This window comes from Monodelphis domestica, chromosome 5 (assembly GCF_027887165.1).
Source record: "Monodelphis domestica isolate mMonDom1 chromosome 5, mMonDom1.pri, whole genome shotgun sequence".
NCBI lineage: Eukaryota > Metazoa > Chordata > Mammalia > Didelphimorphia > Didelphidae > Monodelphis > Monodelphis domestica.
In genome coordinates, this window is record NC_077231.1 from 120529883 (window position 1) to 120543593 (window position 13711).

At 38.8% G+C, this 13711-nt stretch overlaps 1 protein-coding gene across 1 annotated transcript in view; it reads right to left on the reverse strand.

The window, feature by feature from the left end:
• PLBD1 (phospholipase B domain containing 1) overlaps positions 1–13711 on the reverse strand; it is a 102482-nt gene that overhangs the window by 8777 nt on the left and 79994 nt on the right. Inside the window, exons 8-10 of the mRNA XM_001370735.5 lie at positions 7351–7551; positions 7075–7215; positions 1800–1985 (exon numbers count right to left, since the gene is read on the reverse strand). Coding sequence (XP_001370772.3) covers positions 1800–1985; positions 7075–7215; positions 7351–7551 — 528 coding nt within the window. The remainder of the gene's footprint in view (positions 1–1799; positions 1986–7074; positions 7216–7350; positions 7552–13711) is intronic.

The window sequence follows — 13711 nt, forward strand, 5'->3', positions numbered from 1 at the left end:
AACAAAAACAATGCAACCAAAATTAGAAGGAAAGCTACAGACTGGGAATAAAATTTTATAACAAAATTCTCTGATAAAGGTATAATTTCCCAAATATATAAGAAACTAAGTTAAATTTACAATAAATCAAGCCATTCCCCAATTGATAAATGGGCAAGGGACATGAATAGGTCATTTTTAGATAAATCAAAACTATCATTAATCACATGAAAAAATGTTCTAAATCCCTCCTAATTAGAGAAATGCAAATCAAAATAACTCTGAGGTACCACCTCATACCTAGTGGATTGACCAATATGATAGTAAAGGAAAATAATAAATGTTGGAGGGGACATGGCAAAATTGGACCAAGAAGACATTGCTGGTAGAGTTGTGAATTGATCCAACCATTCTGGAAGGCAATTTGGAATTATGCCCAAAGGACTTTAAAAGAACACCTGCTCTTTGATCCAGCCATACCAAATGTTTATACAAAAATATTCATAGCTGCACTTTTTGTGATGGCAAAAAATTAGAAATTGAGGGGGTGTTTCTCAATTGGGGAATGGCCAAACAAATTGTGGTATATGATAGTGATGGAATATTATTGCACTATAAGGAATGATGATTTCTATATGATTTCTATATGAACCTCCATGAACTGATGTGGGCTGAAATGAGCAGAACCAGGAGAACATTATACACAGAAACATTGTGGGATGATCAAATGTAATAGACTTAACTATTAATAGCAACACAGTGTATAAGAACAATCCCATGGAACTTATGAGAAAGAATGCTATCGACATCTAAAGAAAGAACTATAGGAGTAGAAATGCAGAAGAAAAACATGATTTATCACTTGGTTATGATTTGTGGTTTTGGCTTTAAAGGATTACTCCATTACAAATATGAATAATATGGAAATAGGTTTTGAGTAATAAGACATGTATAAACCTATGGAATTGCTTGTCAGCTCTGGGAGGGAGAGAGAGAAAAGGGAAAGGGGAGAACATGAATCATGTAACCATGGAAAAATATTATAAAAATAAAATAAAATAATGTGGACAATGAAAAAAAAAGAAAGAAAAAACCCAGGAGGAAAACATATCTTGGAGTAGAGGGTAGCCAATAATATTAAATGCTACAGAGAGATATGAACTGAAAAAAGAAATTTGCTTTTCTAAATGTATTTGGGTTTGTTTTTTGAAAGTGAAATGTTAGTGAAAAGGAATGAATAAATATGTCTTACTTTTTTTTTTCTTGTTGTAAGCATGTATAATCTTTCCACATCATGACGGTCATAGGTATGGAGCCCCCATGATCTGGAAAATTCCTCCTTTCATACTAAAGAAGAAATCTGAATTTTTTTTTTAAGGAGTGTTTACAGTACCTTATTGTAAATTTTGGGTTAGGTATGCATTTCCAAGTTTTAACCCTTTTTTGTGTGTCATCTGATGACCTTTGCATGTTGTCTGTGGCTTCCATAAAACTCCTCCCAAACTTCCATTTAATTTCTTACATTGACCCACAATATGTCACAATTGATGTGGAAGAGGTAACTGTATTTTTTGTTTGAATGCCTTTAAATTTTTTTTTTAAATTCCATAATCTCTGAAAACTCTCTCCTCTCTTAAAAGAGTGAAGTTTCACTTGTCTAGGATAGATTCGGTATTATGGTACCTGTATCCTGGATAAAATTCTGTCTCATAGATTCTACCAAAACGAACACATTATAATTAAAGTACAGTTCACACAACTCACAGGCAGAGAAAGGAAAACATTAAAAAATAAGCTTCTTAAGAGAAGCATTAACATACTGTTATATCGCATGATCTTCTTCATAGATTTTATGTCTGTCACTTGTCCCTGGTCGCGGCGGAAGATTTTGGCTCTTGGAGCCAGGTCATAAGAATAATCCAAGCCAAGTTTCTCAACCAACATTGGGTAGCCACTCAAATTGTAAGTTGTCTTATGGAAAGGGATGTTGTAGGATGCCCAATATCCTGGTTAGAGGTGGAATTGGGATTGAAGATGGAGATAAGAGTTGGAGGGAAGATGAGAAAGAAAGAAGAGGAAAGAGAGAAAGTTCAGTTATTGTTATTGGTTATAATTGCATTTCGGTGATAGGAAAACATAATGAAATGATACTGGGACACAAATCACTCGGTCTTGAACAGGCCCTTCTTTGAGGAAGGCCCACAAATCACTGCATCTCTAGGTAGGTGAAATATTCCTTTTTTTTTTTAAACTAGTTTTTAAACATTTTTAAAAAATACTTTTCATTTTAAAAAATATCACTGCCATTTCTTAATAACTACTTCCCCATAGAAAGTATCTTTGTAACAAAGAAAAACAGTTAAGAAAAACAAACATACATGGACCATATCTGACAGTTTATACATCATTATTCATCCATAGTACACCATCTTTCTTCTTTTCATGAAAGAGTCCATTTAATCATTAGTCCTCAGGAATTAAGATCACTCCATTAATCCAAACTCTGATGTTTTTTAGTTCAACCGAAGATGTTAAAGGAATTGGTAGACAAGGAAATAAATACTCAGGGACTACAATATAATACTACAATAATATTCATTATCTGGTGGAATTCAGCAAAAGACAGATGGCGTTAAATGACCTTCTGTGGGAATTTGGGTACTCATGTATCAAAAAAAAGAAAGAAAAAAAGGAAAAAGGTAGCTTAATATAGCATAATCCTAATTCCTTAAATATGCACAAAATGTTGAAGTTTCCTAATGCTCAAGTTATAGCTGATAAATGAGATTCAAACCCAGTTATCTTACCCAAGTTGACAGAAAAGGAAAGGATCTGGCTCCAGTTGAAGCCAGACTGATGGTGGAGCAGCAGCCATTGTTCCCAGTAGATTCTGGGAACAATAGTATCTATAGAAATTACCTTGGGAACATCTAGGTGGTGAGGACTGTAAAAAATAGACTCGAATACAGGACTACAATCCCCACAAGCCTTTGCTCCACTTCCCCAAAATGCTTTGTAATCTCATGGGAATTCGGAGGTGGGCCAAGATCGAGGAAGGATTTAAGCTGGTGGCAAAGGTTTTTGGGCCCTCTCTTTTGGACTTCTGTTTTGGAGCAGATGCGTCTCTTGCGTGATGTGAGGTTATTTTGTCTAGGCCTCTGGCCTAGGCACATGTTTCTTACTTGTATATTCTTTAATCTTTAACCTTTAATAAACCTCTAAAAAAATATAATACTCCTTGCAGAGAGAAACTAATTTCTACCTGCCTCAGTCTCCCCATATTCCCTACATTTTAATTGTTACAGGATAGAGCATGTCCCTGCAGTCAGGAGGACCTGAGTTCAAATCTAGCCTCAGACACTTAGTAGCTGTGTGACGCTGGGCAAGTCATTTAACCCTGTTGGCCTCAGTTTCATTAGCTGTAAATTGAGCTGGAGAAGGAAATGGCAAACCACTCCAGCATCTTTGCCTAGAAAACCCCAAATAGGGTCATGAAGAGTTGGACTTGCCCGAAAAATGACTGAACAACCGAAAGCAACTACCTCAGCGTCCTACGAAGGGTCAAATGAAATAAAGTGCTTTGAAAACCTTAACCTGCTATGCTGATGATTCTGATGAGGAAGGACCCTGGCAGGTCAACAGAAGGAATCAGAACCCCACAATTCAAATCCTGTCTCTAATACTATTCATTAGCTTTTGGACAAGTCATTTACCCTCCATGGGTCTGCTTTGTTTTCTGGAAAATGAGTCTAGATGGCCTCTTTGGTCCCTTCCAACATGAAATCTATCACTTTGATGATTACAACAAACATGTATTAAGCACAAACTCTGTGCCAGGCACTGTATTAAATGCTGGAAATACAAAGACAAAAGCAAAATAGTCACTAAGTAAAACTAAAACCAGGAATTCCCATTCGAATGTGAGACCATACATACAAGTATAGATATACAAAAGGGGTTCTGGAATTCTTAGTGGGGTCTTAAAGGACTTTTGTAGACTTTTAAGACACCCTCTACAGGGGAGGCACAAGGTGGAGCAGGTACAATCAGTGGGGACCTGGTAGGGATGTGGGGTCGGGTGGGAGGAGGATAGGATGAGCACAAAAGTACTTCTGCAGAAGGTAGAGCTTGAGTGAGTTTTTTCCCCCCTTAAACGCTTACCTTCTGTCTAAAGAATCAATACTAAGTAGAAGAGTGGTAAGGGCTAGGTCACTGGGGTTAAGTGACTTGTCCAGGGCCAAACAGGGAATGTTTGAGGCTATATTTGAACCCAGGACCTGGTCCTCTATCCACTCAACTACCCAGCTGCCTCTTGAAGCAAGTCTTGAAGGAAATTTGGAATTGAAGAAACAGAGGTGAGGAGGAAAACCATTCTAGGTGTGGGGGACAGTGTCATGTGCATAGAACAGCAAGCAGGTCAGTAGAGTTAGACTGTAGAGTATGTGGAGGATATATATAAAGATAAGGGGAAGCTAGGTAACTCAATGGATAGAGAAATGGGCCTGGAGATGGAGGTCCTGGGTTCAAATCTGGCCTCAGACATTTCCTAGCTGTGTGACCCTGGGCAACTTAACCCCATATGGCTAGTCCTTTCCACTCTTCTGCCTTGGAACCAATACTCAGCATTGATTTGAAGAAAGAAAATGAAGGTTTGAAAACAAACTAGAAGGTCAGGAAGGGCTCAGGTAGTGAGGAGCTTTAAATATCGGGTAGAAGAGTTTATTTTCTTTGATTCTAGAAGCACTAGGGAGCCAGTCGTTTATTGAGAGAGGGGTGACAAAGATAGATTCGAGAAGGAATACCTTAATGGGAGTCTGTTGTGATAATTTAGGAGAAAGGCTGGAAGACTTAAAATAGGAGATTATTGCAATAATTCAGGAAAGAGATGTTGCCGAGATGCACCTGATAACATCTGGCAGATATGACTGGCAGATTATGGCTTGTTGCAGAAATATTATGATTTGATGTTGAGAAGAACAGACGACAAAAAGTACTTCTCTACATTGAACATGTGGGATTAGTGACTGAGAGAAGCAGAAGATGACACTAAGGTTACAAACTGGGTGCCTGGGAAGAGACGGCCATCTCAACATTGCAGAGAGATTTCAAGGAAATGAGAGGAGATTAAGTGGAAACTCTAAATTCTAAAATAAGCTCTGAGTTCCAAGAAAGTAGAGTTGAGTCTGATTCAGAGTTCTGAGACAATAGTAGCTCATTAATGCCTACCCAAGGTAGAAGATTGCAGGGAAACATCAATGATTTGTATGTGAAGACCTGGAGAAATTTTAGGTTAGTCATGGGAGAATGTGGACACCACGACTGTCTTATAATTATGGGTCAGATGTAATTTACCCAATTACAGACAGAAGGTAAGAATCTGTTTATGGTCATGTAAAGTTGAAGAAAGAAATGTTTGGAGTAGCCACCATGTTGACTAAGATAAATAGGCAGGAAGGAGGATGCCATGCTGTGCTGGAGTCCTGGTTGAGATTAGATAACACACATTTGCAATAGACTCACTTATCACACTTGTATGACATTTTCCAGCTCCATTCAGAAGCGTGTGACTGGGAATCGGGGAAGAAGTTGGTGTAGAAATTCACGCTGGGGATTTGTGAAGTTGTGAGCAGAAACAGGGCAAGGGAGCAAGGGATTGAGACTAGAGTATACTATGAAGGTGAGCTGGTTTACTAAAGAATTGAGATTACTAGAGAAGAACAATGGTGATAGGGTTGAGGGACTGGATATTATGGTGAGGAAGAATAAGTTTGGGAGGGCAGTAAGGGACAGAGATGGAATGATGGAGAATTATATTAGGATAAAAGAATTTTGAGTTCTTAAACATGGAAACAAAACTTGCAGGTGGAAGTAAGATCGAAGCGATTGTAGATGAAGTTGTAGGAGTCAATTGACCCAACCAATCCAGCATACCTGGCTCACCATATGCATTTCCATATGGAGGCAAGAAGAGCTGCATCTATCTGAACCAGTGCTATACTTGGCTTATTATCTTTCCCATACTATTGTGAAGTAAATTTCTTTTTTTGGCAAGTGTTGGATGTTCTACCAGTGTCTTGCTTTATTATAATCCTAAAACTGAACTGGAAAAGCCCGGGTCGGTCTGAGCCCATAGTGGTGTATATACTCCTTGAGTATAACCGAGGTGGATTGGAGAAATAACAAATTGGATCTGAGTAGACTGAGGAAATGGGAAGTACAGTTATTTGAGAGAACATTAAGAAATTGAAGTCTCCCATTAAGAGGACCAGAGATGGAATGGAAGGAGAAACTAGGAGCAGGCTCAACTCAGAGGATGGTCGATAGTTATCATTGAAGTGAACATCAAGGAGGAGAATTTATTAAGGTGGCAGTAGAGGAAGAGTGTGGAGGGTGGCAATGAGGACCAAGGAATATTCCAACTCATCTAACAGGGAAGAGAAAAAGAATATGAGAAAAAAAGCATTACAAAGGATGGCCAGGGGATACAATGTCTTCCAAGGGAAGTCAGGTTTCCATAAGTGCCAAAAGATAGAAGATGTAAGACAGGAAGAGGCCTAAAATGAAGGGAAGTTTGTTAGAAGATCCAGAAAACCCTGTGGAAGGGATGGGCGTTTACTGAGTGGGACAAAATGTGAATAGGGTTGAGATACATGGGAACAAGGGAGGGAGCAGCAAGGGTTAGGAAGAGAAGTTCATTATCACTGAGAAGAAAAATCAAAGAAAGAGGTGGGCATATGATAACCATCGGGGAAGTAGGGCTTGCTGCTATACATGACTAGGGAAAATTTTTCAATCCATCTATTCTTGAAAACTCTCACTTCTCAAAATTAGATGGCTAATTTCCATATTTTTCCATACTTGTTCCATTTGTCAAATGGGGAAACTGAGAAGCAGTGAGATTTTGAGGGACTTTATCTGGTGATATCAGAGGACGGGCTAAATTTTAGAGGGCTGTGAGAATTACAAATGACAAGGTCTACATCTCAATTTTTAGGAATGCAGTGCAGATCTTGGCATTGGACAAATAGCTTGTGTTAACTTAGTCTAAATTTTTCCAGTCTGACTAGTAAAAGCATACCCCTGCCAAGTACATACCTTTCCTGAGAATGTCGGTTTGGTCTGAGAATTCCACTAGCTTGGGGATTTGTTCCACAATGAAGAGTGTCTCATTGCCAAGACTCTCATTGAGCTTCACTTTTTTTAGGTCAAGGACCATGTACTGGTTGTTGTAGGTGCCTGAGGCAGGGAGAACAGGAGGAGTGAGTTAGGCTTGCCATTGTTGGCTATCCCTAAACAAAAGCGATGCAGACATCATGAGACTAAAGGAAAATTGTCTTTTTTGACTGGAAGTTCATTTATAGGGTTACTTACCAGAGTTGTATCTTGAGAAGATATTTGCCCACTTTTTGCCACCATCTGCCATCATATTGGCAGCACGGACCCTTTGCCAAGCCAAAAGGGATTCGGGGATCACCTGTTTTAGTAGGGTAATGTTAAATACGGTGTTGGTGGTCTGCAGCAGGACCAGACCACTGCTGAGAATGTAAAAATCATCCAGAGATTCCAGAAAACCTACCAAAAAACAATATAGAACCATCTTTATTTTGCCAGACTACACAATCACAACACATTTTGCAAAAGTTAAATATCAGTTATTTAACATTCACTGCATTCAGGGATGTGCTGGAGCCAGCTTGAACAAGCTTGAGTGAGATTATTGAAATTTCAGTGCAAGCATTTACACTTTGGAAACTGGCAAATTCTACAATCAGAATTTGGTTTATTATTTCATTGATTGTCTGTCTTGAGAAAGTGATTGAGTAAATGTTAGTGATGCAAACAACTTAAAAGTGTATCATGCATATATTCTACCCCTTCACCTCCAGCTGGTTATTAAATATTTATTAAAAGAAAGATTAAAAATTAATATCCAAATACTTCAAGTATTATGTTTTAATAAGAATTTATTAATAATAACTTGAAGAAAAAGGAAAATGATAGCTTTATCAAAGAGAGAGTTGCCTGGCCCTCGAAAAGCAGGAAGAGAGAGTGAGGTGGTAGAGTTCACAGAAACTTATTTAGTAGCGAACATAATTCAAGGAATTCTGGGAAAAGTAAGGGAATTCTGGGGAATGTAATTCTGGGGTACACAATTCTATTTATACAAAATACAACCATGTATGAAAAGATCTAGTGAGTTATAGTATGCAGTTAGGTAAGTCTGAGGGGCAAGCTACATTGCTCAGGGGATTCAGAGACAGGAGGTCTTGGGTTCAAATCTAACATCAGACACTTCCTGGCTATGAGACCCCTGGGAAAAATCACTGGACCCCCATTGCCTAGCCTTACTGCTCTTCTGTGTTGGAACCAATACATAGTATTCATTCTAAGACAGAAAGTCAAGGTTTTGTTTTTATTTTTACTTCTTAAAGATATATAGGTCCTTTCTTTAGTCCTTGACAGACTTCTGGTTGTCTATCTGGCACAGTGAGCACAGAGGCACTACTACAGCCAGTAAGAAGTTGGCATACGAGCAAGGCTTAGAAAAGTTTTGGGAATCAGCTTTCTAGGCTTTCAACAGTGCAGCGTGAGCCTCTGCCTGTTAAAAATTAAATTAATCTCTACTGATAAAAGTATTATATTTTATGAGGTTTATTAAAGATTATTAGAAAAAAAGGATACAAAATAATAAACCATGTGCTTAGGGTTGATTAGCCCATTCACATTTTACTCACTACATCTTGCCATGTCTGAGTAGAGGGAGAGAGCCCGAAGTAGATGTTACAGCCAGTTTAAATACAAATTGTGATCTCGCCCAGGTGGGGACTCAGGTGAGATTATAGGGAATTCTGGGAAGTACCAAGGACTTCTGGGGATTGAAGTCTGGGTTTCAAATCTCCATTTTACATGCCTATAACGAGGGGGAATGGTGAGGATGCAAAATAGTGAAGATGGAGGCTGCCACCCCAGACTGTGGAGATGGTCACCGCTGAGAAGAACCACAGAGCTCTGCTGGCTACCATGGAGTACAGGGGCTGGGAAACAGACCTCTGCTCCCTCACTGACTGTGAGGTCTACCTAGGACAAACTCCTCCTTTACAATCCCAATCTGAATCGACTTCCCATGGCCAAAAAGAGTTGTAGGAAGACACCAGAAGCCCACTGAGATAAACGTTCTAGGTGAGGCTGCCTGATTTATTTCTTTTCCTTTTCCCTATGTACACTGTACAATAAATGTTGAGGGCACCAAACTCTTTGCCTAAATCGAATGAATATGGTATACTGTGAGAAAAAGATTCCAGATAAGGAATGCAGAGATAGAAAACTAGAGTTCTTTCATAGTTTCACAATCTTGAGCAATATTTTATACCAATTCCTGAGCTAAATAAAATGTAGGACTCTTTGCCTCCTTGGTAGCGTAAGCAAGAAGATAGGAATGCTCTCTAGTGACCAGCAGGAACATTACAGCCTTTTATTTTAGCCTGGCATTTTCTTGTAGGTGCTTGGACAATGCTGATGGGACCACTTGGTTGGTCGCTGTAGTATATCACCATCTGGTGGATAAATGACAAATTACAGTATTGTCTCTGTTCATCCAATGGAACCCTGTTTATTTCTTTAACCCTGACCTTTCATCGTCAAATCAATATCGTGTATTGGTTCCAAGGCTGAAAAGTATTAAGAATTATTAATACTAAAAAGTATTAATTTTTAAACTTTAGTTAATATTAAAAATATTAATACTAAACGTATTGATTTTAATTTTAATTATTTTAATTTTAATTTAATTTTAATTAATTTGATATTAAAATTTAAATTATTAATACTATAAAGTATTAAGAATTAGGGATGATGGTTAAGTAACTTGCCTAGGGTCATACAACTAGGATGTTCCAATTGTCTATTGAACATTCAATGCTCTAAAATTGAATATCCTTTAAGACATCTTTATCCCAACATATCCAAACCAGAACTCATTATCTTTCATTGAAAACTCTTCCCTCTTCCTAAGATTAATATTAGGGATGTCATTATTTCCCCAGGCATCCAGATTCACAACCTAGACATCACTGTCAACTCCTCAACTTCCTAGCCAGTCTGTTGCCAAGTCCTGTTAATTCCACCTTCTTAATATCTCTTAGATGTGTCTCTTTTCTTCTCTGTCTACACCTCCTTATCTCCTTGAACACTGCCCACTCTCTGGTGCAGGCTCTCTTCATCCCATGCCTTGATTTTTGCAATCACCTGCTGCTTCGTCTGCCTGCCTCAAGTCTGTTCTCACTACAGTCCACCCTCTACTTAGCTGACAAACTGGTTTTTCTAAAGTGCACATCTAAGCACGTTACCATCTATTCAATAAATTATGATGGTTAGAATAAAATATAAGCTAAAGAATAAAAGAAAATTAAATCCTAGATTTGCCTTTTAGGACCCATAGGATCTTGCCAAGTTACTTTGCCTCTATAGGATTCAGTTTTCTCATATCTAAAATGAGACAAAAGGGGAAAGAACTGACTACATGACCTTTAATTGCCTTCTAGTTCTAAATTTATGGTCCAATGTGCCAGGTCTTATGTTCAGTAGTAAAGACAAAAAAGACAGAGCAAAACAGTCCTTGCCCTCAAAGAGTTTGTATTCTATTGGGGGAGACAGTAGGTATATCTGTAGTTTTATAGAAATTAAATCCAAGGTCATTTTACCTGGGAAGACTAGCAGCTGTGGAATCATGCAGAAGGGATGCTTGACCTGAGTTTTGAAAGGAATCAGACATTCTAAGAGGTAGAGAGTGAAAAGGCAGTGTATTCAGGAGTGAGAGATAGGAGGTGCAAAGTAATGGAAATACGAGGAATGGTAAGAAATTCAGGTAGGTTGGATTATGCAGTCTATGAGGAGGGGTCATGTAAAATAATCCTGCAAAGGTAAATTAAAATCAGATTGTTTAGAGCTATCAATGCCAACTGAAGAACTGATATTTGATCCCCACCCCACCTCCCTGGAAATTCTTACTTTCTGTCTTAGAATTGATACTAGGTATCAGCTCCAAGGCAGAAGAGTGTAAGGGCTAGGCAATTAAGGTTAAGTGACTTGCTCAGGGTCACACAGCTAGAAAGTGTGAGGCCAGATTTGAACTCAGGATCTCCAGGTCTGGCACCCTCTCTAATGAGACATCTAGCTGCTCCCTTCATATTTTATTCTAAAGGTAATAGGAAGCTATTGAACTTTAATGAGCATGAGAATGACATGATCACATATGTGCATTGGAAAAATCTGTGTGCTGAATAGGTTGAGGAGCAGAAGGAATTGAGGCAATGAACTCAATTAGGAGACTTCTGTAATAGTCAGGGCAAAAGGTGATGAGGAACTCCACAAGGGTAGTGGTATTATAAGTGGAGAGAAAAAGACGAATGTGAGCTACATGGTGGAAGTATAATTGGCAGACATGGCAACTAACTCAATGTAGGATGAGTGAGAGTAAGAAATTGAAGGTGACTCCAAGATGGTGGTTCCTTTGAAAGAAACAGGGATCTTCTGAAGAAGGGTTGACTTGGCTTCTCTCTGGAACATGTTAAGATGCCTATGGAACATCCAAGTCCAAATATCTAATAGGCAGATGTGAGACTAGAGCTCATCTTTAGTGAGATGACAATTAACCCTATGGGAGATAATGAGCCCACCAAATGAGAATGTAGAGATAAGAGAGCTCAATGTATAGAGTACAGACCTATGGGGTCCCCCACTTAAGGGCGGGATATCTGTTGATCCAACTATATATCCCAAAGACTTAGAGGCAGAACAGGTCCCATACATATTAAAATATTAATTCATTTATACTTTTGGTAATATCAAAGAATTGAAAACAAAACAGATGCCTATCATATAGGGGAAAAGTGGTATATGAATATTATAGAATATTATTGAGAAATGACAACTATGAGGAACTGGTATAGACTGAAGTAAAAATAACCAGGAAAACAATAGACGCAATTAAGACAGCAATGTTAATGAGGAAAACCCCAATAAAATAAAACTGAACACTTGTGTAATTTAATGATGAAGCTGACTCTTCCCTGGAGAAGAATCTATTGTCCTGAGAGCTACAGACAAATTATTTCAACATGGTCACTAGTCTTGAGGAACTGGAAATTTAGTTGGGAGGCCAGAATTTAAAAACATAAAACAATTAAAGGCAGAATAGAATAGGAGAGCTAGGGTCATGAAGACAAGTTTAAGTCCTGCCTGTGACACATGTTAATTGTGTGACCCTGGATAAGGAATTTAACCTCTCAGTTCCTGAGAAAGCTCTCTAAGACTACAAGTCACCAGAATTACTATTTTGTATTGGCTAAAGGAATTTTCCATGAAGGGAATTGTCCACATTGCTAAAACCACTGGCCTATTATACCCTCCCCTTCCACTATGCTAGGCATAATGAACAGCATTTTTTTTTTTGCCCCTAGGGCAGCACTAGTTACCTCCAAGGCAAATGGCATTGAATATTAAAAAATAGGCTCTCAATCTGGGACACTGGGCTCTGGGCTGCTGGGACATCATTAGAGGATGGGATTGGAACAGGGAAGAATTTATTCAAGATTAGGAAATGTGCCATTGGGTAACTTCCTCTTGTAACTTCTTGCTAACTGGGTTCTTTCTTCTGTGGAAGGAATGCTGTGGCTTTTAGTGCTCTGAGGCAAAGCCCTGACAGCCCCACCCTAGTTATAAGCTATGGTCCTGAGAACTGATGGTTCAAAGACAAAAGCAAAATCTTATCCTCTAGAAGCTTATATTCTACTAAGGAAATTATATAGTTTACATTATATATATATATATGTATATATATATATATACATATATATATATATAATGTAAACTATATAGACAAGTAAAATATAAGGAAAAGAGTGAAGAAGACCAAGGAGAGATCAAAAGCCTATGTGAGGGGCAGCTGGGTAGCTCAGTGGATTGAGAGCCAGGCCTAGGGACAGGAGGTCCTAGGTTCAAATCTGAGCTCACACTTCCCAGCTGTGTGACCCTGGGCAAGTCACTTGACCCCCATTGCCTAGCCCGTACCACTCTTCTGCCTTGGAACCAATACACAGTATTGACTCCAAAACGGTAGGTAAAGGTTTTTTTAAAAAAAGCTGATGTGAAAATTTGGGGAAGAATCTTAATGGGTGGGAAAAATGAGGGGGTAGTCCCTAAACTGAGACTTGAAGGTTCTCTAAAGTTCTTTGAAGGCAAGAAATATGTCTTGTTTTTCTTCTCTTGCAATATGAATGAATGACAATTTAAAAAAATTATTAAGCTGGAGTCAAGAATACCTGAGTTCAAAATCCTGCCTCAGGGGGTGGAGCCAATATGGACAATCCTTCCAAACTAATCTTTTTAAAGTGCCTCAAAATGACAGGAGTTAAAGACCAACAGCAATTTGAATTGAGGGGGCCCTCCTGCTGAATGCAGCTTGAAAGGCAGGCAGAGAGAGTTGGTTTTCATGGAATAAAGGGGAACCAGAAGCAAAACTGCACACAGAGGAGTTCTGGCCAACCTTGTCCCTCCCCTCCCCCCACAACTGCACCAGATTCTGTGATTGAACATAGATCAACATCCAGATCCCAGGACCTTGGATGCAGCAACAACAGAGCATCCAATATCCCAGATCCATCCCCTTAAAGTCCCAGGCCCTGGCACCACCTCACAGTGAGGCCCAGAAGTCCATAGCATTTGACCCTTTCAA